This window comes from Fusarium pseudograminearum, chromosome 3 (assembly GCF_000303195.2).
Source record: "Fusarium pseudograminearum CS3096 chromosome 3, whole genome shotgun sequence".
Lineage (NCBI taxonomy): Eukaryota > Fungi > Ascomycota > Sordariomycetes > Hypocreales > Nectriaceae > Fusarium > Fusarium pseudograminearum.
Window position 1 is genome coordinate 74917 of NC_031953.1, and position 20802 is coordinate 95718.

Consider the following 20802-nt stretch of genomic DNA (forward strand, 5'->3'; position numbering starts at 1 on the left):
AAGGTTTAAGCTTATATTATAAGTTTATAGCTTATATTATAAGTTAAGGCTTATATTATAAGTTTAATTATAAGCTATAAGTTATAAAGTCTAATAGCTTATAATTTTAACTAATTTAATATAAATAGTTATTACTATAATTAGTAAAAAATAATAAGGCTTATATAATTATTTATTAAGTTATAATAATATATTATAGCTATAATATAAAGCTAACTTAATAGTAATAATATATATAATTATTATAGTAAAGATATAATTTACTTAAAGTTTTATAAAATAATTTATCTTTTTAAATATAATATTAAAAAGTATATATTTTTATTAACTTTTAATAGTAATAAATTATAAACTTATAATAATAAATACTTATTAGCAATATAGAAAATAAATATATAATAACCCTTATTTACTTAATATAAAACTATAATATACTATTTATATTTCTATTTTAAGGCTTTAATTATAATCTTATTATTACTATTATATTTAATAAAGTATATTAAAATCTATTTATAAAATTTAACTTAATTATTTAATTTTATATAATATTATTAATAACCTTTTTAATAATAAGGTATTTTTTATAAAAATAGCTTACTATTAATAACTAATAGATATTTTTTTAAAAAATTAAATTTAAATAATAAATTAAAAACTAATAATAAAAATAAACTTAAAAGATATAATATTATTATATATTTAAAAGTTAATAATAAGTATTATTATAGCTAATATTAAATAAATAATAAATAATATTACTTTAGTATTTTTATCTATTTTAAATAATACTATTTATTTAACTTTAAGTAAAATAAATTTTATAATTAACTTAATAATTAATACTTATAATCTCTCTATTAAACTTATAGATTTATATACTTTTTAATTTCTATTTTATATAGATATTAATATTCTTATATATAATATAAAAGAATTTATTATAATTAAATATTAAATAAAAAAGAGAAAATAATAATTAATAGTTACTTTAAGGGTAATATAAACTTTATAATAAAAAGTATATTATTTTATATTTAACTCTTAATACTTATTACTTAATATATAATATTAAAATATTTAAATTTAAATAATATTTAAACTTAAATAATATTTAAACTTAAATAATATTTAAATAATAATTATATAGTTAAGAATTATATTAAATAAAAAAGGCAATTATATATATTACTTAGTATAAAATATTAACTTTTATAAACTTCTATATAGGCTAAATATTAAATTTATAGTAAATAAATTAAATAATATATAAAAGGTAAAGCTTAAAGTACTTAAAATAGAGCTTTTATAAAATTATAGCTAGTATATAAATAATATATTAAAAATAGGCTTTATTTTTAATAATAATTAGTATAACTTAAAGACTAAATATAGCTATATAAATTAAAGAAAGTATTATAAGTATAAGCTCTTTATATCTATTAAGGAGTTTAAATAACTAGTAAAGACTTTAAATAAAGTATATAAAATTATTATATATTATTATAAGGTATATTATATAGTCTGCTATAAATATATTATAATAGTAAGAGAAACTTCTAAGACTATATTAAGCTTTATTCTTAAAAATAATAATATTTATAAATTACTATACCTATATATAGTAGCTTAGGCTATTAGCGGATATAAATAATAGGTAGTAAACATTTAGCAAGAGGTCTAAAATGTACTTAATGTCTTTATAGAACAGCTTGCTTATAAGTAGAAGGTTTCCAGTTAGACTTTTCAGCAGCACTTCCCACAATTCTTAGCTACCCCAAGTGTAATCGTATCTTATTATTTGACCTTCTTAGGCCTTCGATGGGGTTTAAAGTTCCGGAGGCGCAAGTAAGAACTCAAGGATTTCCAGTTGTAGTTCGATGGGAAGCTTGTGCCACTCTTTTGGGTTGTTTGAGGATGATATGATGATTTCGAACCAGTGCGTGTTCTCGTTGTAGGGAGCGATATTGGGGTGCTGGTGGCTGAGCATGTTCTTAGAGCTCAACATCGTACCTCCGCCGTTCTTCGGAGGTATGACGAAGACAGCCAGTTAACTGGGCTTATGTGGCACACCAATTAATAATGAGCGCGCGCTCTGCATTTATGGCTTAACCAGTTGCGACACTACATCTACCTATGAGAGCCAGCACATGCGCTAACAGTGCTCATGGTACTGTGAAAGGATCGTGATGCAGTGAAGCAAGCACGAACACTATGCGTTTAGCTGCAGCCTTGGGGCTAAGAATGTTAAGCGACTAGGCTGTCACTCTCGCCCCAATCATAATAGCTTCCTCTAAAATGTACAGCCGACTTTAAAAATGGCATAGCTGAAAAGGAAGGCAAGTAAGATTGCGAGACTGGTGCTACGCAACACATGTATATGCAAACTATTGGCTGGAGAGATTGCTAGCCATTTTATTAGTCTGGTGGTCAGGCACTCATTTCGTGAAGAGTGACACAATTACTCTTTTTCTGCACGTATATACTGCTGTCATGGTGCCACCCAGTCGCTGATATCTCGCGACTTCTCATCCCTTGTCTTGTTGGTATATCCAAGGTGTCAACAGCTTCAAGACCTTATGCACAAGAAAGCTGCCCGTCTCGACTTCAAAAGTCTAAACTGGCTTCTCTATCATGGCAGTAGAACGAATGAGACGATTTAGCACACCGAGGTTATTATTGATAGCAGTATTAGCCACTATCTTCCCGCTATCTCTCCAACATGACCCTATCGAGGACTTTTGTCGAAGATTTGGTCACCAAACAGCAGTTGTCAACCGCAGACTGTACATTGATGGAGGTCTTGTCAATTGGAAGCCACTGGAATCAGACCATCAAAACTATACGAGTACGCTATCTCCTATGCGAAGATTTCCCTATATATCTTAACGACTTTCTTAGACCCGTGGCTCGTTTGGCATGACCTCGACACTAACAGTAAGGATAACATGCCACAGCTACACGCCAATCTCAGCAAGAATGCATCGATTCCTTCTGTGCACGGCGGAGCCCTGTGGGCTGACGATATTAACTACCGACTTTTCCTCTTTGGTGGTGAATTTTACGATGACAGTCTGGGAACTTCAAGCCTTATGTCCTATGATATCTGGTACGATCGATGGGACGACTTTGGGCCCCCCTCTGCAGGTATTTCACGTGTCAGCTATGGAGCTTCCACGACCGTAAAAGAGCGGGGAGAAGGGTAAGGCAAAGAACGAAACGCACTTCTTAGCTACGTGCATATTAACTTCAATTCTCTCTACCAGGTACTACTACGGAGGCTATCGCTCCAATTATTCAGAGCCTGGATGGACCGGTCCACCGCGTGCAGTACCGGATTTGATTCGCTACAAGATGGACACCAATTCATGGACCAAGCTTGCAGGGCCAGACGACATCAAACGAGCCGAAGGTGTAATGACGTTTATTCCCGCAAGTGACCGTGGAATGCTGGTTTACTTTGGGGGCCTTCAGGATCCTGGCGACAATGGGACTATGGTTCCGCAGCCGATGGACCAAATATTCCTCTATGACATTATATCCAACAAGTGGCATGTTCAAGAAGCTAATGGCACTATTCCTGAATATCGAAGGAGGTTCTGTGCCGGAGCTGTATGGGCCAAGGATCGAAGCAGTTACAATATGTACAGATCCCTTTTCATTCATCATCCGCTCAAGCGTCTGACATTTACTTAGTTACCTTAACGCGGGTATCGGCCTTGACGGATATGGGTTTGACGATGTCTATATCCTCTCCCTTCCATCCTTCCAATGGATCAAAACGTACCCTCTCGACCATAACGGGACCGGCGAGTATCCGTCGCACAGCCTTTCCTGTGACGTTGTCAACGAAGGGTCCCAAATGCTCGTTATCGGAGGGACATTTCCGGCGGACGATGATCAGTGCGACTCGGAGGAAGTCTGGGGAGTTCATAACATCGATCTTGGCGATCAAATCAAGTCAAGCTTCAAGCACGTATGGGCTGGGTACGAGCCTACTTTGTTCGGATATACGGTCCCTAGTTTTGTGACCAACGCTATCGGCGGAACCAAAAATGGAGGCGCGACCAAGATGAAGCCCGAATCTGGCTTTGTGGATCATGATCTTGGCACGTTACTTGGCATGAAAGCCGCCTTCGCTACTCGCACAAGATGGAAAGATGGACGCTCTGACCCCGCAACCGCAACAGCAAGCAAGAGCTCAAGTTCGCAATCTGGTCTTTCAACAGGCGCCATTGTCGGTATTGCTGTTGGCGGTTCTGTCATCTTGTTGACTGCACTAGTTGGTCTTTGGTTGCTACGTAAAAAACGAGAGGCAAAGTCTAACGTGCAGTTGGTTGCGACGGCAGAGCCCGTCTTCCCAACAGCCTATACTCCGCCATCCTTTAGCCCCTCGTTCTATAACCAGTCACCAGATAGCGGGCAGCGTAGGAGCCCATGGGGTCAAGTTGATGATTGGGGCCGCTCAGAGCAGAATCGGGTTTGGAGGCCACCTTTCGTAAACTCACAGCCGAGTGAGCTTGATAGCCAAGGCTATAATTTTCGTGGAACAGATAGGTAAATCTAGGCTTTAGTACATATACTTCAAGCTAGACTTCTAGATCGAGGCAAAGAAAACAACATTAAAAAACATCGTGAATAATTAACAGCCTCGACCGATGGGTTCCATTTGAGGAACTCTGCCCCACTGATGGAGTACTTGGGTGCAATGGCTGCACAGCTTTCTCCAGACTCGATAAAGTGAAATTTGTTGCAGTTGCCAACAATATGAGGTTGTGTAGGTTGCTGTGTAGTGATACTGCGGAATATCAGCAACGAGACAGCCATGGAACACATACACGTTACTCACCCGTTGGAAGGTTTTGTAGGCGAAGGTGCAGGTTGGTAGGTTTATAATCAAGTGTCATAACACAAGCCCATGCGTCAGCACAGAGACTTGAGCAGTCCTCGTCACCGTTCTATTCCAGGAATTTTTCAAGGGGAATCCTGTTCTTTGCGGCGATCGAAGCACAGTTTTCACCCCTTTGGACTAAATAGAAGCTCTTGCAGTTATCCACAATGTCAGGTTATGTTGGCTGCGAAGTTTTGACCCCTAGATGCCGTCAATCAGCTACGTTAGTTGATATCGCCGGTTCAACTTACCGTTTGAAGTCTTTGTAGGTGAGGGCTGAGTAGGCTTCGTACTGCTGGGCTTGGGTGGATTGTCGGCTGTGGTTCGGGGACAGATTCAAATTGGGCTTCAACGCAGTAAGATCTGCCCACGGTCAATCCATCACATGCCTCGTTGATGGAAGGGTTCTATATAATGGTATTAGATGCGCGAGGGAGGCAGTCTTAAGACCTCGGCAGCATGTGTTGATGGAGGTGAGGCGGTCAGGGACAAACTAGGTCTGGGTACTAGCCAGGGCTTGACCCACAACAAGACGGTTGTTATGAACACCGTCAGTCTTCTCCAAGGAATGAAAAAGTATTTCGATGCAAAGGACAACTGCAATAAAAACCTTTTGTTCGGCTACCACGGAGATGTTGTCGTCGGGTTATACATCGGAGCTGGCCTAGGCAAGCCTACTGTTTCTTCGGCATTTTACTCTCTTTCTCTACACTTGGAAACCGCGGGATCCATTGCCAACCGGACCATCGTTCAGTTTCGCGATTTAGCTCGCAAGGCGAACCGTGTTTTTGGTATTCTTCTGGACACTACCGGTGACATCGCTGCCATTCAGGAAACTACTAGACAATGGAGTGAAGGGTCTTCAACTGTTGGCAAAGACGTTGTGTTTTCAGGATCCTTATCGAATGCGAAGGTGTACGACATCGCTGGGATCACCCATCTTCCAGAACTTGATGAGCCAACATCTACACCCACGCCTACACCTTCCCTTTCCAACGAGCCCAAGAAACTTCGAGAAAGACTCGTGGATTTCGTTGAATTTAATATTCTTCGGGAGCGCGCAACTTGCAAGCATATCGTGGTTGGTGATGGCGATAGCTGCGCTACTCTTGCACGTCGCTGTGTTATTCAAGGTTCCGACTTTGCCAAGTATAATTCCGAATCTGGATTTTGTTCATTTCTCGAAAAAGGAGGTCACGCTTGATGCTCAGCTGGCGATCCATATAAACCTTCAGGGCCCAAGCCCGAAGCAGATGGAACTTGCGCAACCCACGTCATTGACGACAGAGACACTTGCGCTAAGCGAGCCAAGAAGCATAGCGTCTCTGTCAAGGAGTTAGAAAAATGGAATAAGAACACATGGGCTTGGACTGACTGCACCGGCCTCCTTGTGAGTTACAGCATGTGTCTCAGCCCAGGATCACCGCCTATGCCCTCACCTCAAGAGGGAGCTGCATGCGGACCACTGGTACCGGGTACCAAGCGACCAGCCAACAGTTCCATCTCCCTTGAAGACCTGAATCCATGTCCCTTAAAAGCCTGTTGCAGTAACTGGGGGTGTTGTGATATCTTCCCTGACCACTGTACCATAAATGAACCTGACGTGGGCGGTCCGAACACGTGTGTATTTAATTGTGGTCACAATATCAGAGAGAACTCTGATCGTCCGAAGGAGTGGAGTAGAATCTGATACTACGAAGCTTGGAACTTTGCGCGCGATTGCTTATGGCTCAAGGCCAAGAACGCCAACACGGACGGATCTTACACCCATATTCACTGGGCTTTTGCTTCCATCGACTCGCAGACCTGGAAGCCTATCATCAAAGAGGGCAAGGACCAATGGGCTGACTCAACAGCCCCGGACAAGTATTCCATTATTCGGAATGCCATTATCACGAATCGCGAGACTTTTGCCACTAATCTTGTCAAGTTTGCAAAGGACGAGGGTCTCGATGGTGTTGATATCGATTGGGAATACCCTGGTGTAAGTTATATCATCTTTTGTTTGGAACCCTTTCGCTCTTTGTTATGTCTTTTCATTAGTACTGATATTTTGATACAAAAAAGGCGGAGGATATCCTTGTTGGAGGATCTCCCATTGGAGCCAAGACGGATGGCGTCAACTATCTGCGATTTCTCACTACGCTGAGAGAGAAACTCGGCTCTGATATGTCACTCTCTATCGCAGCACCCGCATCGTATTGGTACCTCAAGGCCTTCCCGATCGATCGTATCTCGAAAGTCGTAGATTATATCGTCTATATGACCTATGACCTACACGGCCAATGGGACTACGGCAATCCCAATGCCTTTGATGAATGTACATCCGGCAAGTGTATATGAAGTCATGGTGGGTTTTCTAATGAGCTCTGTCGCCCAGATATGACAACTGATAGTCTATAGTCAACATGACCGAGACCAGGCGGGCCCTGTCCATGAGTAAGTACATTCTCCAGATTAACCGTTAGCAACTCGACTGACCAGTCTTTATAGTTACCAAAGCCGGTGTAGCAAATAACAAGATCTTTGTTGGAGAGTCAAGCTACGGAAGATCATTCCGCATGGCCAAGTCAGACTGTTGGAAGCCCGAGTGCGAGTTTACAGGCTCCAAAGCTGTTTCAGATGCAGCCCCTGGAAGATGTACGAAGGAGGATACATCTCCAATGCCGAAATCAATGAGATTCTCTGTCAGGTGGAAGTAAGAAGTCTTTCTACGACAAGAGCTCCGAGTCGAACATCTTACTCTACAACGGTAATAATGCCATTTTACATGTACGCATCACAGGTACTAACAGATGACAGGCGACTATATCAGTTACATGACAGACAACGACAAGCTGGGGCGACGTGTGATCTGGAAAGACTTCAATTTCGCTGGCACAATTGATTGGGCCGTTGACTTGCAGCAATTCAGAAATGAAGATTTCGATGCGCCCCCAGATATTCCAATGTCGGGTCTTAAGCAATGGGTGTGCTTTATTATATGATTGCGTCTAGCTTTCTAGCTTATAACTGATTTCCCCCCTATTAACGCTAGCAATAAAGCAATATTATAACTTCTCTATCCTCTTTAGCTTAATTAGCTAGTTACTCCTATAGATTAAGGATAGCCTATAGTAACTTAAGGTCCTTCTATTTAGAAATATTATCCCTAATAGTATCTTTAAGCTTAATAACCCTCTTTAAGGCTTTTTATTTTTTATTATTATAATAAGTAATTAAAGATATTAAGAAAGCTATATAATTAAAATAATATATCTTAATAAATATATTATTAATTAAGCTATTAAAAGAGTTTATAATATTATTAAAAATATTATACTTTTTAAGCTTTTATTAGTCTTTATAGTAAATATTATTAAGAGATATTATAATTCCTAGAAATAAAATTAATATATTCTTTTTATAATTAAAGTAGCTAATAGCTACTTTAATATCTTCTATTAGATATATCTTATATATAGCTATTATTTATGCGTTCTTTATCCCTTTAAGTGTTTAGACTCTTACTAACTTAGTTACTATTTAATAACTTATAATGCATTAGGTTATATTAATATTAGTAGAGGAAAGAGGAAAAAAGGGACAGAAGTAATGCATTTTATGCCCCTTCTGAACCTTATAGTAGGGTAAAGGTTATATATAAGGGCATTAGAGTCATAATGCTCAAAAAAGTGTAATTGAAGATGGAAACCCTATCAACAGGTCAGGTCCCAAGTGTAGGAGAGGTGAAGACAACAAGGACGATGGTGGGAACCTATGCTACTTTGCTTTTCGATTTGGGTTCTGTCAAGAATCAATCTGCACATGCCTTGAAGAAGGGGAGCCTGAAAAGTTGCCGTCGGTCAAGAATGGGGACGAGGTCGTGGCAAATGACCTCGTCGATGTCGATTTGAACCGCTTATGTAAGTTTGCATGCAAGTACGGATTTAGTCCCGGCGTAGCCTGCATTCGAAAGTTGTCAAGCACTACGGATGATCAAGATGAAGTGCCTGAAGGCATCGTCACTGTACCACCTGACTATGACGAGGACTCAGTCAAGACCCGAGATGAGAACGACAAGATGTGCTATATCTACCGGGGGTTGACCGACAGACAGGATGGTTTAGAATCATGCAAGAAGCAATGCCAAGCTACGCTCGACAAAGCCGAAGAAGAAGGTCGGATTTCAAATTTGGGTGCTATTCTATGAGACCCCTTGACTCCCCAGTAACCTGGTAGAGGTCACCGTCAACTGGTCTTGACGTCGTCGGTGGACAGTGCACATGTGACAGTTGGATATTGAATGACCTAATGGAAACAATCACGGAGGCACTCCCAGCTATATTCCAGGTGAGTCCACATTCATGCGAGTAGCCTGTGTGTCAGTCAGCCAACTTACTAACACCTTGCTCCAGACCATTTGTTACATCTTCTTCTCTACCATCAAACTGGTCATAGATATTGGGACGTCATTTTTCCCGCCGGGCCGAGCACTCACTGCCGGAGCAGGTAGGCTTTCGTTCTATTGCTAGCCAACATGACAGTGGCTAACAATCAGCAGACATGCTTCTCACAGGTGCTGAAATGGTCAACTGGGTCTACAAGAAAAATGAGGATCTTGCAGTAGCGTTTGAATGGTGGCTAAGTCCTTGTGGGGGAACTGACCTTGTGCCAGATGATATAAAGCAAGCGTATGATATCCTCAGCCAGGTTCCCGCTGGTCGTAGCCGCTTCAAAGGGCCCAAGAACATCAAGAAGGGTAGCGGAAAGAAGGGCGATGAGGGGAATCCTACGGATCGCTCCGCTCCCCGCCCAGCAGGTGGCCACAATCCCAACCCCAAGCCAACACCGACACCGACACCGAAGCCAAAATGCAGTGTTCCCAAGACTTCAGAGACGCAACAGCTTGGCGCATTGCACAATACTCTCCAACTTCTCGAGTGTGATTCAAATGACAAGACGGTGACAACACATATGGTAGTCACATCGTTGACATATGCGGCCAATGCTAAACCTACGGGTGTCACGGGCACTTGCAAGGAAACGCACACACAGGCTTGTTACCATTACAGCTCAGCAAACGTCAACAATCCGCACTGGTCGACGCTGAAATGTCCTCAGGAGGCCGCATCAACAGCACGTGCACGAGGGCCCGGCGTTCCAGCACCTAAGGCAACCGACACTTGGAAGTCAGAACACATAGGCCGGTGGCGGCACAAGAGTCATCGTGATGAGCCCGATTGCGACATGGATGAATGGCCTCCTTTCTACCTACTCTCGCAGACATCTGATACTTTTAAACAATCGGGTGTTGACAGGACTGGTCAGCGAATGCGATGGCTTAAGGGCGATCATAACACGGGAGCCGCCCGTCAATGGAGAGTTGTCTGTTTTGGTCCCGCTCATGACGGTATGACCATCGACGACTTCTACAAGATGGTCAAGGAGGGCAAGGAGGGCCCCAAAGCAGTGACTGCCGATATCACGAGGTCGAACGTGAGAGATGGGGAAATTACTGTAGAAGAGCGACTCATGCATGACCTCCCGCAAGTCGACCTGAAAGTATTTTTCGATGGGCTAAAGCAAGACTACATCACACTAAAGCTCATACCCTGTCGTGGAAGGATTACTATCGAAGCCGACAAAATTGAGGAACGGCTTGGCGAGGATGTTATAACGGAGGAAGAGGTGATTGCACAGGAGGGGGCATGGGGTACAGCCCTTGACATCCACTATATCAGGCAGCTCTACCGAGGATTCGGATGGCCTCTCGCATTTCGGAAAGATGAAGCTTTCAACGCAGTCGACCAGCTCATGGACAAGCTTGCAGAACATCGGAACGAGTGGGAGCCCACGGAGGAGGATTGGGACGATGACGATCATTGGTGTTAATATGTCTTTATCGATCGATGCACTTTGTGGTAGATCTATCGTCCAGCTACACGTGTACCTTTGTTGGCTATGCCTCGGAGTCATCCTATATTGAGATTCTGGGGATTCTGGGCAACAGAGACCACGATTCATGTGTAAATCTATTGATCTCAATCTATCAGTCTCTACTACATCTTAGACTAGTAGCCTGTACCATCATTCCCCTCTCGAGAACCATTCAGGTCTAAATGAGGACAATCCTTTGGATCGGCGTAGAATGTTCCCCCAAGTTGCTCAATCATCTTGCAGAGTTCCTCCATCGTGAATGCATTGTCAATTCTCCCTAGGCCCTTCTGTGCGGATTGAGATATGTTGATATTGATGGTCCAAACACCACCACCGGCAGGCCAACCGACAAATAGAAGTGGTGTATCTGGACCTCCGTTTCGGAGCTTCCGCCCAGCACGTATTTTGTGATCAGGGTCACGAAACCACCTGGCTCCGAGTTGACGCATTTTAGTGCAGTGAGGTTCTTCATTCTCAGGGTCGTCTGGTCTGTCGGATGGCTCGAACCGGTCAAGTCCCAAGAACTCAAGCTCTGCTACAGAACAGATACGGGAGTAGAAGCCACCTTTAGCTGGCCAGCCGTGCACAACTCCGCCTACATTGCCGCCGAATTCACATCGGGGAAACCACGTCACTCCAAAATCACCGTCCCATCCGCCCACTGTCAGCATTGATGATACAATGGATAACGCTGTTGAGATTTGCAAACAGTAACTATTATAAGTAGAACGGATGTCGAGGTGAATAATTATCTATCTCTCAACAATGCACTAGGTACAAGTAGTTAAGATCGGATGATGGATGGCAGAGGTTTGTTGTTAGTGCCTAAGGAGGGGTAAATGTGCATCTTGAGGCTTTAGGAATATTGGATCTTTCATTTCCGCAGTTGTTGCCCAACTTGTTAATATTCACAGACTCCACAATGCCTGACAGGCTCTAAATGTTTTATAGAGGGCCAATCGAGTGTAGGTGTGTGGTATTCAAGCTAACATCAAGCGAAGCAGGTAGACTTTACAGCTTGTTAATTAAGTAGAGGCTCCAATCTCCAGTAAAAGACAATATTCATTGAATGCCTATTTAGGTTCCTCCTAAGCTTTTGCCGATATCGTTCTGGTCGCTGAAATCCTGTAGGTGTTGTGGCTTCAGTAGTTTCCTAGGGACTATACACTTTGAGGCCAATACGAGGCTTGGATTTTGTCATCTAGGGTACGTAGCCTTGCACTTTTCCTAATTGGTGTGGGGGAAGACGCCACGTAGAGACATGTGCCCCGTTTGCCGGTTATACCGTAGAATTGACAGGGTATAAGTAATAACAAGTGACACTCTGTTTCCACTAAATATTTCCTTGAACCGTATCCACAAAAACACAAGCTTTAAAGAGCCTCAAAATGTCCTCAATCTCTTCCAATAGAAGGTAAAATTACTCTCGCCGGTCGAAATATACGAATGTCGCGTGGTACGTTGTCTTGTACTTTCCGTAGTCTCAAAATACATTGACAATGCGAAACGCAGCTTTGAATGTCAATGGCGGAAATCCAAGGTCAGTACTCCGTAAACAGTTTGAGGTGGTCGAATGCGTTGCTGATCGGAATTCGTAGTGTTCTGGGTTAACAGTAGCCAAGCCAATCAAGTCATAGTTAGGTTTAGATTCTATCCCTTACCAATACTATATAGCCCATGTCTATCCTCCCTACTTGAAGGAAAACGTAAACTTCGCATTACTTGTTGAGTTCTGAATCAAACGTCTCCAAAGCCACCTTGACTAGGTCAGTTCCGATAATATGCTTCTGGTACTGGCCATTAATCCACGTCCAGCCGCTTTGAGATTCCACTGTTGTTTGCGAAAACTCCATGTCGCGTTGATGTTATGCCTGTCCATCTGGCAAATGATAAATGGCTCTATTCTTGACCGCTCCTTGAACGTTTAAGCTCGGATATGGCTTTTGCCCTGATTTAAAAATCTTTAAAACCTTGTGAAGGGTCGTGCCGTTTGCTTTTAACTGTTCCTTATCTATTTAGTGGAATCTCCCCAAGAGTGCTCTAATGACTGCAGCGTCATGGAAAATCATAGCAGCTCTTTTTGATTGGTATAGAAGCGTGGGGTGGGCAGAATCACCCAGGAGAGCAAAAGCTTGCTGTTCGGCAGTTAGCGGAGGTCAATCGAAGACAGATAGTGCAGATAAAACACATAGTTCAGAAGAACTGCTATAAAATAAGACATATAACAGAAACATGTAATAAAGGTAAACTTGCCTTGACCCAGGTATCTAGTTCACCGTGATAATAGACCTTCCATTTCAGGGTTAGCGAGAAGCAGGCAGTGATCTTTGTCAAACTATAGCAGAAATTAGTAAACTTAGGTGAGGCTGGATGGACTTTCGCTTATAGGCGCAGAATATATGCTAGCATACACCGAAACTCACTTGAACTTGTATTATATTACCTAATATATCAATTGACTATTATAAGGAAGAGGAAGAATTAATACAGTTAAGAATTATTTAAATTAGAAACTTGTATAAGATACAACTGTATAAATAGGTCGAAGAGAAGTGAAGATTAAATGCCAGTAAAATGCTAAAGAATTTAATCCGCATAGGGAATGACCTGAAGCTCGATGGCTTCCAAATCGTTGGCTGTAGGAGGATTGATACTCGATACCATGACAAGAGCAGGAGTGTTAATTATTCTACCATGGATCACATCAAACTGGTCCCAGGTACCAGGAACGGTAAAGCAATTAGTAGTATCCGACATCTCATCCAAGTGGCATTCACCAGCTGGTGCAGAGCACTTGAGCTTTCGGTCACGAGTCTGTTCGCATGTGAGAGGTTCCATCCCAGCGTAGTGGTTAGCGGGGTCGCAGAGCATATTGGAGTTTGGGAACCCATCGCCTCCGAAAGAAACACATAAGTATTTCCCGGTGTTTATCTCTCGTACATAGCTGGTACTGGCTTCAATAGAAAAAGTCAGAATTGGGGGAGAGGGCGTGTACCAGCCAATGTTGTTGTATTGAACTGGGTCGCCTCGCAGCAATTGGCCGTTGACATCTGAGCCTAGAGCCTTGATATTAAAGGTGGGAATCGGCACAAATGTGTCTTGAGTGGTAGTTGCTTCAGCAGATGTCGTTGACTCAGCAGTTGCAGTAGTCTCGGCAGTTGTAGTTGAGATTTCAGTTGCAGTGGTCTCTGTAGCAGTGGAAGCTGAGAGCTCGGCGCTAGCGCTTCCTGACTCTGTCGCCTCGGTAGAAGTTGTTTCGTCGTCTGCAGATGTGGCACTAATAGATAATTCGACGGAGGCTGTAGTCGTTGTCGCGATGTCTGTACTTAAAGTAGAGATAGCGACGGGTTCAGTCGAGGTTGCAGATGCAGGCTCGGTAGATGCGCTGCCTAAATATGAGTTAATAAATAAATCGATTCTATATTGATACATTCCACTTACTGGAGTCGGTCAATGTTCGACTTCGAGGCCTGCAAACACTTGCAATTGCGATATTGGCGCCAAGGCCCAAAGACAGAAACGCAGCGAAACGCATTTTTCGCAGTAGAAAAGAGCGACAAGGGTTAGATTGAGTGAAGGAATAACAAAACGAAAGGAAAATGAAGAATCCGGGGGTATCTATTGATAAAATGTTACGGATTTCACATCAGGGGTTTATTTCGGGGGGTTTTTTTTTTTTTGGCGCTTGGAACTATTGACAAACAGCACCCTCAGCTGTGCCAATAGTGCAGGTAGTAGCTTCATCTTCCAGGATTATTATTTAATTCGAGTTGTTAGGCCAGTCTATTGCGGTCTAGAACGCTATGACACCAGCCAATTAAGTCACTTAGAGCCTTACTTATTGCGAAATACGCGATTGAAAGACACTTAATTTACCGCATTCCTCTTACCCTACTGATAAAAACAATCAGAGACTCAGCGAGAATATTTGAAAGTCAGCCAGCCACGATAAGTTGATAATGTGACAAAAGCGTCTTATATCTCAAGGCCAGACCGTATCGTGTAAATAGCATTTGTTCAGCCGCAAGCACAACGACCAAAGTGGCATGTGGTGCTCCTGATGGTTTTGCATGATGGCGGGGGGTAGGTATTTCAGCCGCCCCCACAGCCGCCATGTTTGTGATTCAACAACGTCTTGGGCTAGCTGCATGTTTTTACAAGAGGAAAGCATTCCAGACCTCGCTGTCAATAGCTATGTCTCGGCCCAGATAATCAAGGTGCTTCGGTTGCCCCACCATATACTACAAATTGCGGGACTATGGCACAAGTGTGGACCCTAACTGACTGGCAGCTTGGCCGAGAATCTAGACCGTGTTTGAGACAAGGCCATAACGACAATCGATAGTCTGAGGCAGGCAGATGTTTGCCGCCAGCCACCAATGCTTGAAGAATTGGTCATATTCTGCAGGAATTCATCTTGTAGAAAGAACAACTAAATCAGAAGAGGCAGTGGCGAGGGTTAGATGCACTTATGGTACATCAGCTACATCACGATACAACTGTACAACTGTAGACAGGTCACTCGTAAGTCTGCAAGGTCGACACAACGCATTGAAGCGAGGCCCTGCCCTTTTTTGTTGAAGGAGAATTACTCCAGAAAATCAATTTGCATCTTCCCATTCCATTCTCCAGTCTAACCTCCATCATGGCGTCAGAACAACCTTTCGTCGAAGTCCATCAAAAGACACGCTCCTATAAACATATGTGGGCGCGTGATGTCGCTCGAGCATGACCTAGTGAGTTTTCAGTGCTACTCCGCTTTGCCACAGCTAACCTTTGGAAGTGGCACCGGCTGGTACGACCAATCCCTCACGGAGTGCGTCTTGGAGGAACTTGACTTCACACCGACGACATGGACGACAATCTAGCTACCAAGGACATTCAGTACTGTTGGTGCGTCGATGGCGGCGCCCAAGAGATCGCAAAGAGGATGACTGCCAAGGCCAATAAGCGTATCGAATACAACACTTGCGTCCGTTCAATCGACGCTCAAGTGCCGCTACGTACAGCTGGCAAGTATACAGCTATGAAGCTTCACACCATCAGAACTGATCCCAAGACCGACAAGGTTGAGAGCAAGGACAGAGAGTACTTTGCTGTCCTCAATAGCACCACTCTTGTTGCCCTCCAGCGTATGGAACTTCGCGATGCAGGTCTTCTCTAGGTACAAAGCATCCGAGCTCTCGGGTACAGTGCGTCTGCCAAGGTTGGCATGAAGTTCTGAACTGCATGGTGGCAAAAGGAGCCATTTGGCATCGCGCAGGGTGGAGTACCACGAACCGACTTACCCATGCGCGTCTGTGTATATCCTTCATACAACATCTTGAAGAACGAGGGTCAGGATAAGTGGGATCCCGAGAAGCCAGCTGTTCTTCTCTGCTCGTACACCTGTCTAGAGTAAAAAATTTAAAGATTGTGTCTATACCTGTAGGTTAGGCGTGGTATGTAGAGGCGTTAACCACTAGGCTTGCCTAACTTGTCTTAATTGGGTAAAAACTGTAGGCGGCATATGATCTGATAATAAGAACTGCATACAGGTTAGTCGCATATCAGTTCTTAGCCACAATCACTATGTAATCTAATGTTCTAAGCCTTAGCTATATAAACTTTCATTTAGAAAGTCTTTTAAGTTTATTTCTGTTTCATATTAAGATGCAAACAGAGTAGATAAAACACATTATAGTATCTTTACAAATTGCAGTCATTCCAAGTAATAATAGACTAGCTTTATGCAGCAGCTTTTATAAATCATGTTATAACTTTAATATTAACTAACTTATAGTAACATATTTCTCAATGAGGTCTTATATTATTATATATAGTGGCTAAGAATACATATTATTTCACTAACATATCTATATAATTACCTATTTTGAAACACTTTGCAAATGGATATCTTCCTCTTATTTCAACTAATCTACCTTTTATATTATGCTTCGACATTTGCTTCTTGCTCTCAACCTACTATTGGAAACCCTAATGACGTTGACTGGACCTCAATTACTGACTCTCGTGGCAATCAACTTCCGGACTTCAGCTTCTGTGGCTATCATAACTCAGATATACCCATTCCGACGATCAATCAGCGCGATGTAACTGTTTCCCTGCAGAGAACAATCTCAGATGATTTCTCTCCAATGATCCAAGCAGCCATTAATTCCGTCTCCGCAAGCGGTGGAGGCGTTGTCCAGTTGCCATCTGGGAGAATAAATATTACAGCTGGGATCCAGCTTCACTCAAACGTTATTCTCACAGGTACCGGTAATCATGCTACTACCTTAGCACTGATTAAGCAGCCTTCAAAACCTGTTTTTACGCTAGGAACGCCTAGTCAATCCACACCAACTCCAAGAGCTATATCGAAGATAACCAATACTTACGTCCCGGTTGGTTCATTCACAATTCAGGTTGCCAGCACTACAGGGTTGAGAGTTGGCCAGGATGTTGATATTTCACGTGTCGTTACAGAGCCCTGGGTTCGCTATAATGGGATGAGTAACTTATTCCGATATGGTCTGCGACAACAATGGATACCTGTAGGTTCTCGGATAACCTACGACAAATTTGTATACAACCACTGACCATTGGCAGATTGGTAAACGGATCATGTCGCCGAATAAGATTCAGGCTATCAATGGGAATACGATTACACTAAAAATCCCAATTACTGATAACCTGGATGCTACCTATATGGCTCCAGAGCTAAGGGCATATACCTTACCAGAACAAAGCACAGAAATTGGAATCCAAAACCTTCGCATTGAGGTTCCCAATACTTGTTCTGGTAGGCAATTAGTTGATACTACCTGCAATAACGCTGCAATTGAGATTTCGCCCTGGACAGCTGATTGTTGGGTAAGCAATCTAATGTTAGTTGGCTTTAACCGTTTTATCGATGTTATAAGACATGCTTCCCGGATTACGATCCAGGATGTTATTATGAATCGAAATAAGGATATTTTTGGGGCTGCTCTCCCTATAGACATTTTCATACAAGGCCACCAAGTCCTCGTCCAAGACTGCCACCAAATTGGGATCGATAAGGCCAGGTCATTCTCGGTTTCTACTGATTCCCTTACGCCGGGACCAAATGCTATCCTCAGACACAACACAAACTCTAGCATCCAGACATTAGCACCACATGAACGATGGTCGTGGGGTTTGTTGATTGAACAAACAACAGCACCGACAATAATCGAAAACCGAGGAAATAAAGGGACGGGCCAGGGTTGGACCATGAATGCCGCGGTTGGTTGGAATCTTCGTACCAATGTTACATTTCAGACACCTCCACTTGGAGTCAATTGGTGTGTTGGATGTGGAAAGAACCAAGGGCCAGTGGGCAATGCAACCTTCATACACTCAGGAAATCAAGTAAGGCCCAGAAGCCTTTTTCATGCCCAACTTCTCGCACGTGGAGTTGAGTGGTCGAACAGAGGATCTGATAATTAAGATGATAAAGGAGAGGAATAGGGATTGAGACTATTAGTATTATCGACCTATGATAATTATATAAAGATTGGAAATAATATACAATGTGCCAGATGGTTTAATAATAGCAATCGATAAGAATGGCCACCATTCTGCCTGGCTAATTTTGTTTAAAAACCAGTCTTGTATTTCGTTAATTCAAGGCTTCTGCATAACTGGTATGATGGCTCGTGATTGCCTATCGTATATATGTTTCCACCAATGTGAGTCTTGATCAAGCCACGACAAACTTCAATTAAATAGACAACTGCCTTACATCCTGCCGAATCTCCCTTGTCCAGCTGTCAAGTCTCCTAATTATTACTGATCCATGTACGCCGGTCTATAAATGCTAGTTTAGTCGTGGCCTGGTTCAATAAAATGCCACATGAAAACATCGTTCCCTGCGATGAGCGTTGATGTAAGCTGATGCCCGGAACTCCGACCACTACTTACGCTCCGCTCCGTGGACACTCCGAAGATCCCGTAGAGATAAGTCTGAGATTTATATACAACTCTTTTCCTTAATGTCAGCGTGAACACCTTATTTCTTTCGTGTCAGTGCTACAGGCTTGCGACAAGCATCGAAATCATGGGTCAGCAAGCGTCTCTGGTCGTCGAAGTCGAGATCCACGCCCCAGTTGATATTGTACGAGAAGTTGTAAGCCAATTTGAACCTATAGTGTATCATTATTTAACAGAAGCCAGTTCCAAGATTTTCCTAGCTATAAAGAATGGAGCACTTGGTCCATCGAGTGTGCAGACCCAACAAAAGAGGTCAACCACTTGATCGACAACGAAAAGCTCAAGGTTAAAATACAGAACTTTAAGTTGACCAGTACACTTCTCGTGAGTCATTTCGGCCTCTATGGTAGAGAGAGACCTTGCTTAACAAGCTTTAGAAAAACGAACCTGATGTGTTTGAATGAAATAGGGGTTTTGGACCGCTGCTCCAGGCCGCCCATGAGTTTAACTGGAGACCAAGTACCAAGATTAACGGAGGAACCATATTTACACAGAGAGAAAGCTGGCACGGCTGGCTAGTGTTTCTTTAGCAGCCTGGTAGAATTATCAGAGAAAATAGTCATATGACTTTTAATGGGTTTAATATTGAGATTAAGAAAGAAGCTGAGAGAAGGGCTGCCTCTGACTGATTGCTGATATCATGTATCTATCTTCCTTTTAAATCCTAGTATTCCTTGATCTCAGTACAACTCCAGGGTGGCTCATGCTAATGCCCATGTCTATAAGAAGCCCTTGTCCTCGGACCGTCATCCCGCTACGGTGTCTACCCCTGACGATCTCCACCGCAGAGCCAATTAAAACCTGCAAGGACTCTATTTTGCACCAATGTTAATGGCTAATTGCACTACCTCCATCCTGTTATAGTAGTCGTGCATGAGCCTCGGCATTGACTATGTTAAATGGGATGATCGAAGGGCGGGAATTATGGGCAAAGGTTGAGAAAATAGAACAAATAAAAGTCTTGATTGCACTTGAAAATTTGCTTTGTTCTTTGTTGATCTCTATCTGGCTGCACTGGTCTGTGGGCCAACGCCTATGCCTGTGTCTCCGTCATTGGACACACTCCGTCAATTAGTACCAGAGCTACCACCACCAAAGCTACAAGTACAAAAGCTGCAGCATCCTCAACGATACCTGTCCAGGCCGGGATTGATAAGAATTGTAACAAATTTCATCAAATCCAGTCGACCACAACCTACGCCTCGATCGAGAAGTACTACAGCCTCCCATTTGCCACTTCTTAAGTGGAATCCTTCCGTGGGAAAGAACTGTCAGTCCCTTCTGGTCGGATACAATGTCTGTGTCGATATCGCAGGTTGGAAGCCTACTCCTACGACTGGAAATAATAGCATCGTAACACCATCGCCTATCCAAACGGGCATGATCAGCTCATGCAACATGTGCATCTCTCAAGTCTTACTACAACCTCGACATGACTGATTTTTTCAAGTGGAATCCGGCTGTTGGTACTGCGTGTACGAATCTTTGGGTTGGCTACAATGTGTGTGTTGGGGTTATAGGCCAGAAACCCAAGCCAGGTCCGACTTCTAAGCCCACCGGCGTACCGACGCCTGACCTTATTCAACCTGGTATTGTCAAGGGTTGCAAGAAGTTTCATGAAGTAAAGGCAACAACTACATGCGCTTCTATTCAGAAGTATTATTCGATCACAATGGCTCAACTGTACAAATGGAACCCTGCTATCGGGTCTGGATGCACTAATCTGTGGCAGAAGTACAGTGTATGCGTGTCTGCATAGATTTACGGATTGGGACAACACCACCTAGCCTGTGCTGGGCTACGCAGTGTAAATATCTTTTAACTATACTTGTCCCTAGTATTTTCCTGCCATGTAATAATAAGCAGGTTAGATGTGATGGCGAGTTATCCAGGAAGGATGCCCTTAATAGTATAGTATTAGTAGTTTAATAATAAAAAAAATAGACTTTTAAGTAAGGCTATAAGGCTACCTTATTAATTATAAAACTCTATATTAA

General features: G+C 42.6%; 8 protein-coding genes across 8 annotated transcripts, besides 14 other annotated features; 6 read left to right on the plus strand and 2 right to left on the minus strand.

Moving 5' to 3' along the window:
* Positions 1 to 99: 99 nt before the first annotated feature.
* Positions 100 to 316: a microsatellite.
* Positions 317 to 402: a repeat region.
* Positions 403 to 416: 14 nt separating this feature from the next.
* Positions 417 to 555: a microsatellite.
* An 8-nt stretch (positions 556 to 563) lies between these two features.
* Positions 564 to 853: a repeat region.
* Positions 632 to 933: a repeat region.
* Positions 660 to 958: a repeat region.
* Positions 733 to 985: a repeat region.
* Positions 873 to 1174: a repeat region.
* Positions 942 to 1219: a repeat region.
* Positions 999 to 1275: a repeat region.
* A 29-nt stretch (positions 1276 to 1304) lies between these two features.
* Positions 1305 to 1371: a repeat region.
* A 99-nt stretch (positions 1372 to 1470) lies between these two features.
* Positions 1471 to 1522: a repeat region.
* Positions 1523 to 1576: 54 nt separating this feature from the next.
* Positions 1577 to 1609: a repeat region.
* Positions 1610 to 2722: 1113 nt separating this feature from the next.
* Positions 2723 to 4561, plus strand: FPSE_09761 (uncharacterized protein; the record flags this gene model as incomplete). The annotated part of the gene is made up of 4 exons (XM_009262878.1): positions 2723 to 2786; positions 2902 to 3202; positions 3267 to 3644; positions 3697 to 4561. 4 exons carry the CDS (start codon positions 2723 to 2725, stop codon positions 4559 to 4561), a joined length of 1608 nt encoding a protein of 535 aa, XP_009261153.1.
* Positions 4562 to 5058: 497 nt separating this feature from the next.
* On the plus strand, positions 5059 to 8008 carry FPSE_09760 (uncharacterized protein; the record flags this gene model as incomplete). Its single annotated transcript, XM_009262877.1, has 10 exons — positions 5059 to 5156; positions 5226 to 5247; positions 5316 to 6084; positions 6127 to 6281; positions 6627 to 6875; positions 6959 to 7211; positions 7295 to 7330; positions 7385 to 7531; positions 7694 to 7860; positions 7991 to 8008. 10 exons carry the CDS (start codon positions 5059 to 5061, stop codon positions 8006 to 8008), a joined length of 1914 nt encoding a protein of 637 aa, XP_009261152.1.
* A 72-nt stretch (positions 8009 to 8080) lies between these two features.
* Positions 8081 to 8305: a repeat region.
* A 248-nt stretch (positions 8306 to 8553) lies between these two features.
* On the plus strand, positions 8554 to 10765 carry FPSE_09759 (uncharacterized protein; the record flags this gene model as incomplete). Its single annotated transcript, XM_009262876.1, has 6 exons — positions 8554 to 8567; positions 8597 to 8796; positions 8875 to 9051; positions 9203 to 9223; positions 9332 to 9382; positions 9435 to 10765. 6 exons carry the CDS (start codon positions 8554 to 8556, stop codon positions 10763 to 10765), a joined length of 1794 nt encoding a protein of 597 aa, XP_009261151.1.
* Positions 10766 to 10944: 179 nt separating this feature from the next.
* On the minus strand, positions 10945 to 11481 carry FPSE_09758 (uncharacterized protein; the record flags this gene model as incomplete). Its single annotated transcript, XM_009262875.1, has 1 exon — positions 10945 to 11481. The coding sequence occupies one exon, from the start codon at positions 11479 to 11481 to the stop codon at positions 10945 to 10947; it is 537 nt and encodes a 178-aa protein (XP_009261150.1).
* Positions 11482 to 13396: 1915 nt separating this feature from the next.
* Positions 13397 to 14345, minus strand: FPSE_09757 (uncharacterized protein; the record flags this gene model as incomplete). Its single annotated transcript, XM_009262874.1, has 2 exons — positions 13397 to 14199; positions 14252 to 14345. 2 exons carry the CDS (start codon positions 14343 to 14345, stop codon positions 13397 to 13399), a joined length of 897 nt encoding a protein of 298 aa, XP_009261149.1.
* A 1317-nt stretch (positions 14346 to 15662) lies between these two features.
* FPSE_09756 (uncharacterized protein) lies at positions 15663 to 15974 on the plus strand (the record flags this gene model as incomplete). Its single annotated transcript, XM_009262873.1, has 1 exon — positions 15663 to 15974. The coding sequence occupies one exon, from the start codon at positions 15663 to 15665 to the stop codon at positions 15972 to 15974; it is 312 nt and encodes a 103-aa protein (XP_009261148.1).
* A 2898-nt stretch (positions 15975 to 18872) lies between these two features.
* On the plus strand, positions 18873 to 19209 carry FPSE_09755 (uncharacterized protein; the record flags this gene model as incomplete). The annotated part of the gene is made up of 3 exons (XM_009262872.1): positions 18873 to 18941; positions 18989 to 19129; positions 19183 to 19209. The coding sequence occupies 3 exons, from the start codon at positions 18873 to 18875 to the stop codon at positions 19207 to 19209; spliced, it is 237 nt and encodes a 78-aa protein (XP_009261147.1).
* Positions 19210 to 20237: 1028 nt separating this feature from the next.
* On the plus strand, positions 20238 to 20661 carry FPSE_09754 (uncharacterized protein; the record flags this gene model as incomplete). The annotated part of the gene is made up of 3 exons (XM_009262871.1): positions 20238 to 20280; positions 20326 to 20546; positions 20644 to 20661. The coding sequence occupies 3 exons, from the start codon at positions 20238 to 20240 to the stop codon at positions 20659 to 20661; spliced, it is 282 nt and encodes a 93-aa protein (XP_009261146.1).
* Between the last annotated feature and the right edge of the window lie 141 nt (positions 20662 to 20802).